This window comes from Ctenopharyngodon idella, chromosome 23 (assembly GCF_019924925.1).
Source record: "Ctenopharyngodon idella isolate HZGC_01 chromosome 23, HZGC01, whole genome shotgun sequence".
In the NCBI taxonomy this organism is placed as follows: domain Eukaryota; kingdom Metazoa; phylum Chordata; class Actinopteri; order Cypriniformes; family Xenocyprididae; genus Ctenopharyngodon; species Ctenopharyngodon idella.
Genome location: NC_067242.1, coordinates 12,702,487 through 12,721,467, shown reverse-complemented (window position 1 = coordinate 12,721,467; position 18,981 = coordinate 12,702,487). Strand labels below are relative to the sequence as shown.

At 38.6% G+C, this 18,981-nt stretch overlaps 1 protein-coding gene across 1 annotated transcript in view; it reads left to right on the top strand.

Moving 5' to 3' along the window:
* The window catches only part of ek1 (eph-like kinase 1), a 67,033-nt gene that overhangs the window by 31,324 nt on the left and 16,728 nt on the right, over window positions 1–18,981 (top strand). Inside the window, 7 exon segments of the mRNA XM_051882924.1 lie at window positions 1,431–1,474; window positions 1,476–1,544; window positions 3,340–3,502; window positions 6,066–6,174; window positions 16,312–16,379; window positions 17,021–17,146; window positions 17,285–17,470. Coding sequence (XP_051738884.1) covers window positions 1,431–1,474; window positions 1,476–1,544; window positions 3,340–3,502; window positions 6,066–6,174; window positions 16,312–16,379; window positions 17,021–17,146; window positions 17,285–17,470 — 765 coding nt within the window.

Sequence of the window (18,981 nt, the reverse complement as noted above, 5' to 3'; positions counted from 1 at the left end):
GACGAGCTCTCCTGATCCTGTGGTTAAGTATGATTCAGCCCCTCAGAGAACAAGAGCGAGAGAGAGATAGACAGGAGCGAGAGGCAGCGTAATGAGAAGCCTGAGAGGAGAGTCACCCAGGATGCCCAGATCAACAGCCCTTCGCTCTTATGAGAGCTGACATCCCTGTAACCGTGGAAACGCCACTGTGGGCGGGCAGGGATTGAGGTATACATAACTGTGATTGGTCTATATTTCGAGTACTTGGTCCACACCGCTTGAAATATTCAAGAGACAATCCGCCGTGTGTCGAGAGCAGGCTTCTAGGATGATGAAGTGCCTGTATTTGCATGTTTTGCATGACGCGGATATTGACTGATGTTTCAGCGCACATCTTTCATCGGCAGGTGTGCGAGTGATAGCAAACAGAATATTTATAAATGCAAATTGTAAGGAAACATAAAATAACATCAAATAAAGCTGACAGATTCATGACTTCATAAGAACTGAATGCAAAGTGTTGTGTAATGCTACATATATGAATGTATAATGCAAGTTAGTTGATGCAGAAAGAATTTACGTTAATCTCCTCTATTGACAATTTACCCTGTTAATTTCTTAATAAAATTTGAAATTTGCACTGATTACACTACCATTCAAAAGTTTGGTGTCTGTAAGTTTCTTGAGCACCTTCTAGTTCTTCATACATACTGTTTTTTTTAAGGATTATTGAAGATCTGCTCCACCTCTTTCAGTCAGATTGATCTAAATCAGTTCATTTATTTCAGATTAATGTGTTTACATGATGATCAGATCATATTGCCTATATATAAATGCTTTTTTGTCCTGTTTTTAACTGTTTAACTCACCTGCTGTCTTCTCCTGTGATATTTTAGACTCCTTTCTTTTCATGTCTCTGACCTGAAGCGTGTCTGTTCTTTATCAGTGAACCAAATACATGCTGAGATATCAGCGTAGCGGTTTGTTTATCAGTTTAAGAGTGTTTGTGTGTGTACGGCAGTTAGCAGTGTCACTGTGTCAGAGCTGCGTGGCAGATCAGAACAGTGTACGCAGAGTTAGGACTCAGACAGCTCATTAAAGATAGAAACGTCAGCTACTTCATTCATCACTAGCTGCCGGGGCCTAAAACGGGAGGCCCTCGTTTGTACTCCCAATCTGACACCATCATTAGCACCTCTGTCTCTCTCCGCTCAGGGCGGCTCGCGAACGCTGCTGTTGTGTAAGTAGACGGGCTGAGGTGCTCTGGCTGCGTGCCAGCTATGTAGTATGGGTGAAAATGACTCACTACAAACGCGGAATAATTTATCACTCCCAAAAAAGACAAGACGCGCTCTGCCAGCCCTCTCATACTCTTTAATTAGAAATGTAATTAATCCTCCTCTTTAACATGGAAATCAATCTCAATTAATCTCTCTCTCTTTCTTTTTCAGTGAGCGTCATTTTAAAGGAAAGGAAGGGCACCGACAGTGTAACAGCTGGCATGGCAGGGTCCAGAACCTGCCGACGGGACCGTGGTGGAATATGAAGTCACCTATTATGAAAAGGTTAGACGCTTCGGCCTTTCTTCAGCACACCCAAATCTCTATGACCTTTTGGCCCTGTTTGAGTCCTTCTTGCACTGATTGGACATATGGCAGCTCACTTTTATCGTACCCTGGGGAGAGGCTGTAATGTTAACACAGACATGCTTCATTCGGTCCCAATTAACATTCATAGACGTCCCGCCTGCCAAAAACCTTCGAGGCTGTCACATTTTAGACTTGATGACATTATTGTCCTGAACAAATCACCTAGGTTTTGTTCAGACAGGCAGCCAAAATCCAATTTTTACCTCATCCAATTCAAATCTGTTGATAAAAATCAGATGAAATCTGATATATTTACAAATCCATATGCGATTATGTTTGAAATCTAATTAAAACCTCATCCATATGTGGTTCGAAATCCAATTCTCATTCTGAATGGTGAAATCTGATTTCAAGTATTTTTTGTCAATTTAGACGTGATGATTAGTTAATGTCATAAAGTGTGCAATGTTGTATGTGACATTTACTATATAGCAAGCTATATATAACAATTATATAGCAATAGCTATATATAACAATTCTATTTATATATATATATGAGATATTTAATATATATTAAAATTCTATTTATTGTGTATAAATACATTTAAAAATAAATTTAAAATAAGGAATAAATCATTTTAAAGCTGCTGTCTGTAGGCATCACAATATTATATTGTACAATATCAAAAATACATATTCATTTTGAGATTTGCTAAAGATTATATTTATTACTCTTTTTAAATATGAAGTGAGCATTAGATGACAGTAAAAGTAATCTAAATGTAAAAATAGCAGATATGAACATGCACAGTTAAAATATCTCGATTATCGGCCAATAGCTGATATAGTACAGATGTGTCGCACATCTCTTGTGTGAACTGCTTTCAGTAGTAACATTTCTACACATGGGGTAAGTGATTTTGTGCAGTTAGTAGTTTAGATCCCTCGGTGACACCCTCCTGTACCGCAGTATTTGGCTGTGTGGCATAAAGACAGGGTGATGAGTAATTATTATGATTTATTCAGGTGATTATGGGCTATGTGGCTTTTAGATGGAGCGCACAGATGGACAGGCTTGGCTGCCGCTGTGTCCGCGATCCGTTTGATGCCGCCTGTTTGGCCCATCTTAGATTTAATAGCACCACAGGAAATATGTCAGTCCCTCTCTTGCAGGGCGTGGCGTTCCTGTCTGGAACGTTAGATTTCCCTAAGCGAGACGCCACGTGCCACTTTAGTGGAAGGTTTACATGAAGGAAGATGAATGGATATCAATAAGCTGTGAAATATTAACATGAGCACACTGTATGTAATTCTCCTTAGGATTGGACAATGAGAATTGGACAATGGGGCGACAGCTCTGAGTCAGTAGGATTGATGTAATTTATCTGGATAAATTCCAGTTACTGGAAGCCGAAAAGCTGTTAGGCCCTTAAAAAAATGCAGAAATATGCGGTTTCTTTTCAGTCCAATCCGTCTACGAGAAAAGCATTGTGTTAGCTGTTGGCAGGAGGTGCTTGAATGAGCACTAAATTCCATCTGAGCTAATTGCTAATTGACTGATTTGAATCCGATCTGCATGCTTTGTTCTCTTGTTCTTCGTTTGTTTCTGTGAATGTGAGTCGATCCATTATGGATGATTCGACAAAGTTCACGCAGCCTCCTGGGGTTTGCAGGACAGGAAGGGATTCAGGTATCATTGTGATAGATCGAGACATTCATCTTCATAGAAAGCTGCCTTGTTCATTTATCATTCTATTCTTTCCCACTATAGAACCAGCAGGATCAGAACTACACTGTCCTGAAGACCAAATCCAACAGCATGACGGTGGATGGACTCAAGCCGGGAACCACATACATCTTCCGGGTTCGAGCACGTACGGATGGTGGCTATGGGAACTACAGGGGAGAGATTGAGTTGGAGACAAGCCATGAAGGTGAGTGGAAAACCATCCATTGACAGCCTACGCAACTACCACTTTGTCATTTCAAAATGTTCATAAAGAGATCGTAAACCTAATCCATATGAATTGAGTGGTTTAGTCCAAATTTTCTAAAGTGACTCAGTCACTTTATATGATGAACAGATTGAATTTAGGCTTTTATTCACATATAAACACTGATCAGCGAACATACACAGAAGCGCAACCGTACTTGCTTGATGAGTGAGAACAAACCTCTTCCTGAAGCTCAAACATGCTGCGTAACACACGAGAATAAACCTGCACATTGGTTCTCACACGTCAAGCAAACATGCTTGAGCTTCTGTTTACCACAACTGATGTGTGCGTTGATGAATTTTTATATGTGAGTAAAAGCCTTAATTAAATCTGTTCAGCATATAAAGCGATTGAGTCTCTTCAGAAAATTTGGACTAAACCGCTCCATTCATATGGATTAGTTTTACAATCTCTTTATGAACTTTTTGAAGCGTCAAAACGGTAGTTGCATAGCGGTCTATGGAGGAACAGAAATCTCTCAGATTTCATCAAAAAGATCTTCATTTCTGTTCTGAAGATGAACAAAAGTCTTACGTGTTTGAAAGGACATGAGGGTGAGTAACGGATGACAGAATTTAAATTTTCGTGCTCAATTTTTATACGAGTAACTATTTTATAAAATCAATTAGACACATCAATTGAACTCTACAGCATATTGTGATAAATTGCTTTGTTGATAGCTTGATGTAAAAATTAATAAATTATTAATAAATGTAATGATTTGTTGAACATTTGCGTTTTTATTATATTTTGATATTTTGTAAAATAATAAGCTACTCAAGGCTGTGCATTACAATTTTACCATAGTTAAGTGAGTTGTATGCGCATTGCTTTGTGGCTTATTGCTTTATTGAAACCCATTCATAATGTCCTTGATTTTAGATCCCTCTATAACTTCTGACTGTGCAAGTGCCACCAAACCCACAATTTCTCATTCACAGCATTTTCACATTTTCAAGGACATTCTGGGAATGGACTTTGCTTTGGCGAATCTCTAACCTGTGTCACACCCATGTATTTCTCCATCACATGCCACTGATTGAATTTCCGATCCGCCGCGCGTGTAGAAAGAGGCTGTGAAATATTCATACATGTGAACACGTTCAATTAGTCCCCTGAGATAGACGAGGCTCCTCTCGCGCTGCAGTTTGCTCTCTTGCTGCGGTGTTTGAAGTCTGAGCATGTAGATTTTCTGTCAGTGTTCCTCTGAAGTGTGAGCAGTATCAGCTCAGAGTAGGCAGATGCCCCGCTGTGTTTGTCTCATTGTTTGTGTACCATATGGTACACGGCACAGTTCTGTGCACATAATTAATAGAAGACGCTTTCTTAAATCTTTTTATTATAACATTATCTGCAGATATTCAGCTTATTTTACATTGCTTCTTTTTGTTTCGCTACTAAAATATTAAGGATTTTTTTTTTCTGTTTGTGATAACACACGCTAACTCTTTCCCCGACAGCGTTTTTTAAAAAAAGTTGCCAGCCACCGCCAGCATATTTGATCTTTTTCACAAAAATGTTATGGCCCTTAAAATATTTTGTTGTATGAATATCTGAACATGCATCTAAAGAAATCAAAAGAAAGAACAGAGCTCTGCTTTTAAACAGTTTTATTCCAGCTTCATGCATTCTTTTTTTTTTTTTTTTTTTATCAACACTTGAATGTGGGTAAGTTTAATAAAAAAAAGACTACAACTTGCATAAGCAATGCTTTTATCGCTTACTTCTGCTCCTTTTTTTCCTGTGTTTTGATCTGGAGATTCTCTACTCTTTCAAACGTCTGTAATATACGTAATAGCGCCCCCTACCATATAACAGTGAAACCACAGAAAGCTGGAAAATTCCGTCAATGGCGGGGAAGTGCTGTCTCATAAATGACGGAAAATTCTGTCAATGGCGGGGAAGCGTTGTCTCATAAATGACGGAAAATTCCATCAGTGGCGGGGAAATGTCTCATAAATGACGGAAAATTCCGTCAATGGCGGGGAAGTGTTGTCTCATAAATGGCGGAGAATTGCATCAGTGGCAGGGAAATGTCTCATAAATTATGGAAAATTCCGTCAATGGCGGGGAAGTGTTGTCTCATAAATGACGGAAAATTCCTTCAGTAGCGGGGAAGCGTTGTCTCATAAACGACGGAAAATTCCATCAGTGGCGGGGAAATGTCTCATAAATGACGGAAAATTCCGTCAATGGCGGGGAAGTGTTGTCTCATAAATGATGGAAAATTCCGTCTGTGGCAGGGAAACGTCTCATAAATTATGGAAAATTTCAATTTTCAATTAGCTGTAAAAAATAGTTAAAAATTGTTGAAATAAATGGTGACCTTCAGCACCTAAAATATACACTTTCCTTTATACATTCATGTAAATTTCAACCTAAAATCTTAATAATACATTGATTGAACAACTGTGAAAATAACTGTGGTAAATTTTCATAATTGTAAGAACAAGTGAAGATAATATCTGCTTTAATGTGGGTTTTTCTTTCTTTCTCTTAGATATGCTGGCAGTTGGAGATCCCAACCAGCAAACCATACTGGCCATCTCAGTGGCTGGAGGTGCAGTGCTTCTGGTCTTGCTGGTGGCCTGTTTTGTTGTGAGCGGACGGTAAGAGCAATTCTCTATTCTTCTTTAATCTTTCTCATCTAATAGATTTAGACCGCACCATATTCTTTATAAATATTCAGATCCAAAGTATGGAATCTTCTGTATGATGAAAAAGCAGTTAATTGGCGACTTCTACATTGGCAGTCTTGGATAAATCATTGCTAATCTGGGTTGTTCAGCTGTCAACAAATCCATATGAAGGATGAAGAAACCATGTTTCATTTAATCAGAGAGGAACTGAACTGTAAATATAGAAAGACAGAATCGAGCAAATGAGATGTTGTTGTGCGTCTGTCACTGTGTGTATGCCTTTGTATGAGTGCATGTGTGCATTTACACAAAATCAAAAGGACACAAAATTGTTTAGCCCTCTGATTGCATAGCGTGATCTGTAGAGATGAAAGCAAACACTTGAGAGAACAATTGAAGAGAGACAGACATGAGGGAGAAAAGCAAGAGTAGACGCGCTGTACAGCTGAGAGTGAGGGAGCTAATGAAATGGAAATGAAAGGAATGGGTGGATCAGAGGAGATGAGAAACAGAAAGCAGAAAATAAACCCTCTTGATGACATGAAATGGTCAGAATGAGTCATGAGCTGATCTTTGTGTAGGTGTTTGCCCTTTTGGCCTTCCTGTAGATTGTTTCAGTACCATGGCAAAAATGAATGTGCTATTATTAATTATATATTATAAATAATTATAAAAATAAAAGTTAAGTTAGTAATCCTGTCTGTTTGCACAACATGTAATACAAGTAGGGCATTTTGACCAAGAAGGTTACATGTCAGAATGGCCAATCAGGCAGTTACACTATACCAAATTTATTCTGTACTAACAATACTGCAGAAAGACTGGCATCGGTACATCTTTTTTAATATTATTATTATTGACTGGTACTCACATTCCTATTTCAAAGGCTGATTTAGTAGGGGTTTTTGACTGTTGGATGCTATATGATCCAGTATGTTGTAACACAGAATGAGATTTCCGTCTGCTTTGCAATTTGTAACCCATAATGCACTGTGACAGAAAGGTCCCGTAGGATGTGTTATGTCGGCCAAGTTTATGCCTGCAAGCCAAAACCTTGGTGCTGCCACCTCTTATTCATGGTTTCCAAAACCCCCATCTCAATGCATGTGTGACTGCTTGTGGGAAGACCCTCATGGAAACAATAAAAACAGTTTTGATGCTGATCTTGAATGACGTGCTTCTAGTGTAGTGTGGAGGCCAATGAATCATAATGGTGAGTGAAGCTAAACTCTCTAATTGCATTCAGTCCCTTGGCATTGGATTATACTGTGCTATATATACTGGACTTAACAAGGTATTCGGTTCACAGTTCCATCGGGTCTTTTAACTGCTTTCAGAACCTCAGCTGAGCTTTGAGAGAGGGAGGCCTTTCCATTATAGACAGTTTGAGGTCATTGATTTCTGATTCTCTCGCTGAGCTGAAAACATACATCGGTCTTTTTGCCAAGTTTAACTCTAGTGGGAATCTGAAGCAAGATGTTAGGGTTTCAAATGCTTAGATTGAGAAGGGTCATGGGAGAGTCTGAAGAGTTGTTTTTTCTTGACAGAAATTATACAGCAACTCAGATTTGTAACCAATCAGTGTTTCCACAGTCTTGGAAATCCTGGAAAAGTCAAGGAATTTTACATTTGTGATTTTCAGGCTTAGAAATGTGGAAATCGTTGAAGAAATTTCGGTAACACTTTAGTATAGGGAACACATATAAACTATTAACTATGACTTTTCCCTCAATAAACTCCTAATTTACTGCTTATTAATAGTTAGTATAGTAGTTGTTAAGTTTAGGTGTTGGGTAGGATTAAGAATGTAGGATAAGGTCATGCAGAATAAGGCATTAATAAGTACTAATAAATAGCCAATGTTCTAGTAATATGCATGCTAATAAGCAACTAGTTAAAAGACCCTCAAATAAAGTGTTACCGAAATTTCTATTCATCATATCTAGTTCTAGACTAGTCTCTTTTAGTTATTTGTTCATGCAGGTTTAATGATTTCAATTTAATCATCTGTATCTTGTAATTATGAAGAACTTGGAAAAAGCTTTGTTTAGAAGCAATGGGAACTCTGGCCCATATGTTTGCACACCAAAGTTTAGGTTGGTCAGAGAAATATGAAGAGTTCAGGCATGTTTAGTGTGTTCAACTTTGTTTTTGCACCGAATTTGGCTGGCAGCGATTTGGAGTTGGCCAGTGTTCTAGTGCTTGATGGAAAAAAAAACAGCTCTGATTGGCTGGTGAAGATGCTGGCAGATGGTCTTCCTTTGTTTTTCATTTCCCCCATATTTTCTGCTTATATCCAGAAAAGCAATTAAAAATGGTGGACACACTTTAAAGACTTTAAAGATCCTCATGGTTGTGTCTGTGGAACATTTCAGCACAATGACAGATGCCGCAGTATATCTAGCAGGTGCCTACTAACCAAATACGTGCACATTTGCAAGTCTGAGGAGCATTGTGTGCCAGCCATGAAAATGAGCTGAAAACCTCAGGCTTCTGATATTAAATCAGTTCCCTTGACTTCCTGTTGGACTGCCACCAAACCTAACGCTAATGCTCATGTTGCATGAAATTATTGCAGCTTAACGATGAAATCAAGAAGCCACACGCCTGTTTTCTGCAGGAATTTTGAATTCATTGGTTATTATTGGGTTTAATGCATTTTTGATTAGTGGTTATGTGTTTATGCTTTTCCCCCCTGTCTGTTTTACTCAATCACATTAAGATTTGGCAGATTTGTTGTGTGCTAAAGCATGCAAGAAGGAAAATAAATGATATATTACATAACAAAATAAATGCACACCATTTAACATTTGCTCTCTGATGGTTGAACATTCTAAGGGACTCTTATAAAACATAATGGCAGAGTAAATTATTAAATTCTGTCAAATTACGACCGCAAAATGATCCAGGCTGTGTGCCTTTCCTCTGGTTGGATTTGAATAGTTTTGATATGAATAATTTTTGCAACCATTGCGATAAAGGAACTGAAAACAGAAAAACACAGTCAGAAAGAGGTTTCACGCTAAGAGGTTTCTCTCTGTGTAGTAAAACCCACAGTGTGGTGTAACTCTGAATGAAATCTACTTCCCGTTAGTGTCATCAATGTACCAACTTGAGTGAATGTACTGTAGGCTGTGTTTGAGTAGTGTAGATCATGGTTTAGAGGCACAGCCGATGGCTTAATGGGTCTTGTTCGGCTGATTTAGTGCAGACATTACCTCTATCTCGCCCTTGGGTTTGATACCATACCATGACTGTTTAGTCAGTCAATTTGCATGTGGGTTAACAGAGAAATATAGCAACACATCCAAGTATACACACAAAATGGAATTACTCTGCCATTCCGAAATGGTTGCATGAGCGTGTTTGAGCATTTTTTTCCAAACAGTTCCATCTGGCTATTCCAACGCCTTTCCGAGCAGAAATCGCTGGCCGCGTAGCCCCTGAGCACATCATGACTCGCTCTCTCTCAGCATGCAGCTTCACTTAGTATTTCATTTCCATTCGTTTGATGGCAGGCCAGCTGTAGATGTGTCTGGACGCGTCAGCGGAACATTCCGGAATATAGAGGTGAATGCGTGTGCAATGGATAGAGATGAGACCAGTATGCGCCATCAATCAGCTCGATTTTCTTCTGGATTTCAATTAGCGTAATGAACCCTTCTCAACTGATGGAGTCAGTGTTTTTAAAACACCTGTCAGAAGAGCTCCGAATTTATGACTGTCCATTTCCTCCAAACACACAATCATTTCCTCTTTTTATAATTAGCTTGATTGTAAATCTTTTTTTTTTCCTCATGTAGGAGGAAAGGTTTACAGAGATGTCTCTAGGGACCACATTGTCATTTTTTGTGAGCTCTTCAAACTTGTTTCAACGGGATAGTTCACCCATCATTTGCTCGCTCTCAAGATGTTCCAAACCTGTACGAATTATGCTGAACGCAAAAGAAGATATTTTGAAGAATATGGGTAACCAAACAGGTAACCCCATTGACTTTCATAGTATGAAAAAAAAAATACTATGGAAGTCAATGGGGTCCCATCAACTGTTTGGTTACTGACATTCTTCAAAATATCTTCTTTGGTGCTTAGCAGAAGAAAGAAATTCATTAATTACTCACCCTCATGTCCTTCCAAACCTGTAAGACTTTCATTCATCTTTGGAACACAAATGAAGATCTTTTTAATGAAATCTGAGAGCTTTCTGTCCCTCCATTGACAGTCTACGCAACTACCACTTTCAAGCCCAGAAAGGTAGTAAAATCATCATAAAAGTAATCCATGTGACACAAGTGGTTTTACCTCAATTTTATGAAGTGACGCGAGTACTTTGTTTGCGGGAAAAAACCTAATTTACCACTTTATTTACAAAATATTAATCTCCAACGCGCATTCACGAGATCACCATGCCGCATGTGTGTTGTGTTGACAGGAGAGCAGACGTTGTGTGAACGCACGTTTTCATTTTTGGGTGAACTAACCCATTAAATAGTAAACTCATGATTTCTCTTTAGATCACTTTATATGCTGTACCACTTTACCAGTATCATCCGCTCCCATTTTGCCAATATGCCTCTGGTAAAGTGGGACAAATGAAAAAAAGATTCTTTAGAAAATCATGAATTATCACATGTAGCATTAACATTGAAAGTGTACTTTTTTAACTTAAGATTTACGTCAGGTTTAATTTTTTTCTTTACCATTTTCCTCAAGTAGTTGTGAATTTGAGACCACCATGCCCCTCAATGCAAAATCATTGAAATCACTATCTGTTGTATATTTAGGAGGAATTCCAATAGTATATACACTTGTTTTGTCATTATTAGTTCTTCAAATTTTTTTTTATTTTTTTGTAGGTTAAATAGATTACACTATGACCTTCATCACTTATCGGGATGGTTTTTATCAAATCATAGCAGATATAATGAAAGATTTGTATTGGTCTGTTTGTATATGTCCTTGTGCATCTCTGAAAAGGCTTTGAAAAATGTAAACTTCTGAAGAGAAATTTGTAATTTGACAGCAAGCGTCAGGGCTCGCGTATGCAGCAACTCTTTGTTTACAGTTTTTCTAGATAAAATACATGCTTCAGTGAACCATGCCAAATTAGAACTTTCCTTTGGGAGAACATGGCAACATGCAAGGACATCAGTTGAATTTTATTCTGTTGTGCATGCCACCCTACTGGGATGTACTGACCATGCCAGTGGCTTGGCATGTCCTTGAGGCAGGTGAAAGCCAGAGCTGGCCTGCCGTCCGTTGCATGCTGAACAGATCTCAAGACCCAGCTGGAAGCTGCTTTACCTCATTAGCTCAATGAACTGAAGTATTATTATGTAATGAACTAGTTTGAGGGTCAGAGGAGAGAGTTACCACATTAAAACGACACTGTTTTATGCTCGTACCTCATTAACTCACGCTCAGATTGTTACTTGGTTCTTTTTCACAGTATCTTTGTCTGATGGTATCTAGTTTATATATCAACATCATTTCTGTGCATATAGGCTCAAAATATCAATTGCAGGGAAAGAAAAAGAAAAAGCTGGCAAACGATACTGTCAGAATTTTTTTTTTTTTTTTTTGCAAAAATTGTATTTATAGGGGTACAACAGCTTGCCACTGGGGCAGTACCTTTAAAGGGATAACATTGTACTTTATCTACCTCTAAAAGGGGCATATTAGCACCTTAGAGTAATATGTACTACTATGAACCTTTTAGGGTTAAATAAGGTACAAAGATGTCCCGTTGAGTTTACTGCCCCAATGATATGTTGTTGTACCTGCAAAGTTGTAATTGTTGCATTTTTTATTTTTTTTTTCTGATAATGTATCCATAGCAAAAAAATGTTTGCATGATTGTACAGGTTGTTACTTAAGGAACCTAACTGTGTTTTAATGGACCTGTTGGTTGCAGCAGGATCCAGTAGAAGCACTTAGGTTTTATTTTCATTCAGTTGCAGTGAGTTATTTGTTATCCAGGTCTTGACTTCATTGAGATGAGAAGAGATGATCTAATGAAAAGTCATTTCCTTGTTTGATTGGAAGATATAGTTGGAGGTCGTCAGCATAACAATGATAATTTATGTTATATTTTTGGAATATTGAGCCTAAAGGGAGCATGTAGAGGGAGAATAAAAGAGGACCAAAAATAGATCCCTGTGGAACACCACAATGGATAGGCACGGAGGGTGAAGTGAATGACTCGATATTTACAGAAAAAGTCCTCTCCTTTAAGTTTGAGGCAAACCAATGTAAAGCTAATATTATTGTCTTGACAAGCACTATATATTCCTCATTCTCTCCAGTATATCTTTCTCTTAATGCTTATGACAGACTGTTTGAGTCAGCTCTCACTCATAGTTCCCTCAAGCAGTCCAGACAGTTTAGGAATCCCTCTAATTTTGCACCGTTCTCCACATGGTCTCAATGTCCCTCTCTAAAAGGCACAGAGAAAGATGTGAGCCCTGTCAGCAGATACAAAGCTGCACCGCTGCACTGTCACCTGCAGATACAAGCTTCACACTGTGAGAGCGGGAGAAAGACAAAAGAGAGGAAGAAGAAAGGAAAAAGAAACTGGGTCATAGACAAAAGGGCTTCCAGCGGTGTAGGGCTGCGAAACGTCTTTATCACCGCACAAAAGGGATTTGAGAAATGCTTCGGAGTTGAAAAATGCGTTAATTGCAGAGTCCTAGACACTAGTCTGTCACGTTTTTTCCTTTTTATGTGGCGTTATAACAGAATATGCAAATAGCGGTGCAGTGTGCATATTGCATTTAAATGAGCGACAGGAAGGTTGAAGGGTGGGATCACGCTTCACTTTAGAAGCTCCTGGGTGTCCCGCAGCGGCACTGGAAGTGTTTCATCAGCGCGTTGAGCGGCGCTGCAGCAGGTGCAAGGGGGAGGGATCCGTCTGCGGGACCTCAAGGGATGGTGGGGCAGGTTAGAGAGCAAGCGGTGTTGGTTTCGGGAAAGAGTCGATTTACTCTCCCTGATTGCCACATGCTTCAGTCGGGCAGCCCACCTCCGTGAACCCCTCCAGCTCTGCAATGTTTCGCTTAATAGACTGTGTTTTGCACATGGGACGGTTAAAGATCGAAGGGGTTGAGGGGGTTGTACCTGTGCACAGATGCACACTAGGCCCCGAGCATTTATTTAGGGGGGTGCGTGTGTATGTGTGTCTGATGAACAGGTGGGGTCTCTCTTGAGACCCCCAGTCTCATTAAAAGCAGCAGAGAGGAAACGACACACATGTACCTCTGAACCCCCCACCAGACAGGGATGTACAACAGCTGAAAGGAAAAGATTTACCCCCCGCAGCTCCACAGGGAGATGCAACATACCGGATTAGAGGGGGCATGAATGAACCCAGCAGTCTTCCCATTATGTAATAGACCCCCAGGTCTGCTCTTGCCCCAACCCTGGCCTCAGGCCCTGATGGTTTGACTGCTCTGGTGCAGCTGAGCACGCTCTGGCTCTTGAAAGAGGGGGACTCTGTATCCTGTATTGATTAGAATTGTTAACTGTGCATAAAATCAATACCAGAACCAAAATACTGGTAACGCTGACGCATGGTCGTTTCCCCACAGCTTCTACTGGAGTATTACTAGCTTAGTGGTTTGATTGCGGAGATTTGATGATTTTACATTGTCATTGTGGTCATATTGCAGAGCAAAATTCTTGAATTCTTGATTGTTTGTTTGAATTGAATCGGCCACATCCCACAGGAAGTTCAGCTGTAATGACATAAAGAGGAATCCGTCTGTCTGTCATTCTGTTTTTGTTCTATCTATCTATCATTCTAGCATTTGATGTATCTATCTATCTATCTATCTATCTATCTATCTATCTATCAATCTGTCTGTCTGTCTTTCTTCTATCAATCATAGTCATTCTGTCTATCATTCTATCGTTCTATCATTCTTTCATTGTTTATCCTTCATTCTATCAGTTTATCTTTCTATCATTCTATGGTTCAATCTATATATTGTTCTGTCTGTCTGTCTGTCTATCCCATCTACCTGACTATCATTCTTTCTTTCTATCATTCTATCTATCTATCTATCTACTATCTATCGTCTGTCTTTCTGTCTATCTTCTATTAATCAGTCATTCTATCTATCATTCTATCGTTCTATCATTGTTTATCAATCATTCTATCAGTTTATCTTTCTATCATTCTATGGTTCTATCTATCTATCTATCTATCTATCTATCTATCTATCTATCTGTCTGTCTGTCTGTCTGTCTGTCTGTCTGTCTATCATCTGTCTGTCTATCTTCTGTCTATCATCTGTCTATCTTCTGTCTATCTTCTATCAATCAGTCATTCTATTTATCATTCTATCGTTCTATCATTGTTTATCAATCATTCTATCAGTTTATTTTTCTATCATTCTATGGTTCGATCTATCTATTGTTCTATCTGTCTATCCCGTCTATCTATCTATCTATCTATCTATCTATCTATCTATCTATCTATCTATCTATCTATCTATCTATCTATCATCTGTCTTTCTGTCTATCTTCTATTAATCAGTCATTCTGTCTGTCATTCTATCGTTCTATCATTGTTTATCTTTCTATCTTTCTGTCATTCTAGGGTTCTATCTATCTATCTATCTATCTATCTATCTATCTATCTGTCTGTCTGTTTGTCTGTCTATCATCTGTCTGTCTATCGTCTGTCTATCATCTGTCTATCTTCTGTCTATCTTCTATCAATCAGTCATTCTATTTATCATTCTATTGTTCTATCATTGTTTATCAATCATTCTATCAGTTTATTTTTCTATCATTCTATGGTTCGATCTATCTATTGTTCTATCTGTCTATCCCGTCTACCTGACTATCTATCTATCTATCTATCTATCTATCTATCTATCTATCTATCTATCTGTCTGTCTGTCTGTCTGTCTGACTGACTATCTGTCTGACTGACTTTTAAGTCTACTTTAAATCCAAAATTAAATTACCATTCTGCTTCCTGTTTTGTAGCTCATTACAAATTAGAAAGCATTCTCAATTCAGTTCTGAATGGTGCTCATCCCTGAATTATAGGCTTTATATAGGGGGATTCACACAGGTTTTATACTGGTGATCTATGTAAACAATCATCAGACGAGCAATTTTATCCATTGTGTCGTATCTCGCTGCTTGTTGTGTTTTTTAAAAAGGTGTGTCAAGTTAAAAATGTCTAACTTTTAAAAATGCACCTCAAGACCCCTGCGATCTGTTCAATTATGTTGCACTCTAGCTGGTTTTGGATGCAAGAACGAATCCTGTGTGAATTCCCCCCAAAGGCTTTCAACTGGATTATACCCTTGATGTGATAATTCATAACACTTTCTCTCTGCTGCAGACCTCTTAGCTTTCTTTTCCTGTAGTTAGAAGAAATGCCTTGCATTTTGTCATCAGCTATAGCACAATAGAGACTTCAGCATGTATTTCTGTTCATAAGTGGATATTTACCTGTATTATTGAGCCAGGGTCCCCTAGAAACCCATTTAGGAAAGCTTTTTCCACCTGGTCCCCATCAGATGTTCCAGTCTTTAGACATTCTGCAGCCATTCTCCACATTTCAACATAATGAATAATTACTATGGCTAGTCAGCCTGTGACATTACATTTTTGGCAATACGTTCTTGTTAAAGACATGACAGGAAAAGGGAATGTGTGAGCGTGTGTCTCTAAGAGGATTAAATGAATAATGAACATAATTATCAGTCATACATTGGCCACCTTTCCTCCCCAGTGTATTGGAATATTCATTATCTGGGGCATTTCCTTATTCATGATCCCACTGTGAGAGGAATGATGTAGTTAATGATAAAGTCAGAGGTGACAGGATTGCATTTTCCCAGTGCTAAAGAGTGGATTAGAGCCGTGAAATCTTTACTAGGTGGGAAAACCAGACTCTAAAGACACATTATGGTTAAACTACACTGTAAAAAGAAGATATATGTGACCGGACCAGGCCGCTATAGATTTGATTCTACAGTTATCAACATTTTCTTCGTCTTGGGGAATTGGTTTGTTGAATTAATGTGGGAGAAAGCATGTATTCCATTGTGTCGGTCTGTTTTAATTGTGCTTTTCCTATTGTTCTAGGCGCTGTGGATATATTAAAGCAAAGCAAGACCCTGAGGAAGAGAAAATGCAGTTTCAGCATGGACGAGGTAATGCATGCAGGTTTTTTGGTCTTGGAAAAGAAATCTTTTTAAGAGTAATCAGCAAAATATCAGGCAAATGTTGAAAACCTGAACTTTTTTAAGATGTCTAATGTAGTTAATTCGAAGAAAATAGTAGAAATCTCATCAAATAGGCCAGGGGTTCTAAACTCTAGCCCTCGAGGTCCACAATTTGCTCCAGCCTTAATCAAACACACCTGAACAAGCTAATCAATGTCTTCAGGGTTACTAAAAAGTTATAGGCAGGTGAATTTGATCAAGGTTGTAGTTAAACTGCAGGAAAATGGACCTCAAGTTGAGGTTGGGGTTGTATGTCTTTTTGGCCGATCAGACGGCGAACATAATTCTGGATGAATGGATAAAGAAAGTGCATGCTTTTCCAGCAAATTGTTGGTTAGTGAACAGAGTCTCTAATGCATCTGCTGATAAATGATGTCACTGATCGCTCTAGTTGCCTAATGTGTGTTTTCTCTAATGACACTTTTCTTGCCTGCCAAAGACAATGTTTAATGAGGTTGAAAATGCGGCACTCCCCTCCTTTTAGGAAAATGGATGGTTCAGTCTAGGTAACTAATGTGACTGTAAAACAACCCAACCGTTATCCTCACCCCCACCATTTTGCATTGCAGTCAAACTTCCCGAAACCCGCACGTACATTCATCCGCACACATATGAGGACCCGAACCAGGCGGTGCGAGACTTCGCCAAAGAAATCGAAGTTTCCAACATCAGGATTGAGAGAGTTATTGGGGCTGGTGAGTGAAATGAATGACTCAAGAACATGCCCTACTTGTGTAAACCAACTGAACTGCTCACCAGGGGAACGTAATGAAATTAAATAAGGGATTTAGGGTTAAATTCAATTTGTTGACAGGCTCTTGTTTGACTCCCAGGTGAGTTTGGAGAGGTTTGTAGTGGGCGTCTGAGGCTGCCCAGTAAAAGGGAGATCCAGGTGGCCATCAAGAGTCTTAAAGCCGGATACTCTGAGCAGCAAAGACGTGACTTTCTCAGTGAGGCCAGCATCATGGGCCAGTTCGACCATCCCAACATCATTCGACTGGAGGGAGTCGTCACCAGATGTAAGCATTCACATTCGAAACACATGCAAAATCTGTTGCTGGAAATAGTTTGTACCCCCTGTGTTTTCCACACAGAGATAATTGACCTTACAATCTTATCTTCAACAAAAACAAAATAGCATGGATCATGAATATTCATTCGAATAAATATGTATGCCGATGTTTATATCTGTGATTTTCTGCCCTACTTCTTCAGAATACAAATGTGCTATGACAGTATGCTTTTGAATTTGCTTTTATCGCAATGCATTATCATACTAGCTGGTGAGATAATGTCTTCAAAAAGGTCATAGATAACACATTATCATTGCGAGAGATTTTTTTGAAGGAAAAATAAATGGAAGAAACGATTCATTCTCACTGTTTTATCTGTTTCATGAAGGCATATTGGGTCTGTATTACCTCTGATTGCTTGTATCGCCACTACTGAGAACCTGAAATTGATGCTCGCTGCTCCCGGATGATAATGAGGATGCTCATTATAATTTGCCAACTTATTGAGAATGCTGTCGCCATTGTGTGTGTTTCTGGGCTCCTATTGTCTGTGTTTAATAGAAGCAGTGTCTTGCAACAGGTGTTTTGGTCACTATTGAGTGGTAATTTCCTCTACAGATCTTTTTCCTCTTTCAAGCCTCTGTGGATTAGACTGGCAGGCGCTGTAACAAAAGGACCATCCATATTCATGCCAGCTGCATGAATATCGATAATACAAACATGTAATTGGATGTGAGTTTTGGGAAGGATCATGAATATTCAATGTCACAAATATTAACATTAATCCTCTCGACGTTTCCTCCCAGTTCCTCTTACATGCGCAAAATGCTAATGGTGGCCTTTAGTTTGATTCGGTTCAAATAGTTAATATTAATGTTGGTGGTAGAGAGCAGCTTTTCACCTCTGATTAAGTAAAAAAATACAGTAATTTTCTTTTTTTTAATTCTGTGCTGCTAGAACATAATTATGAGGTTATGAAAGTCTTCATTTAACAAATATGTCGGTAAAAGACATTTTAATTATTGTAGGCTTGGAATGTTCAAAGGTACACAGACTTGGCTCTCACAATAGGTCTCATTCACTAACCATATATCAACATATTTGTTTGTGAGTTTTACATAGAATTAGGAATTTATGAAAAGTTTTTCTTCTTCTTTTTATTATTTGCTTCTGTATGTCTGAGGGTTGCAGCTGGAGTGGCCAATTAAAAAAAATAATTATATATATATATATTTTTTTTAAAGTGGCCACTCCAGCTGCAAACCTCTATATATACAGTACACATTTATATACACATACAATTTTATGTATTATTATATATTATTATTAGGGCTATCAAAATTAACGTGTCATTTTTGGCAGCGGCTATTTGCACTAAGTGAAAATAGCAATATATTCTATTTACACTAAGTGACAATAGGAGCATTTTCTTAGCGATATGCTATTTACATTAGGTGAAAATAGCTATAGATTCTATTTACACCATGTAAAAGTATCAGTTCTATGCAATAAGAATA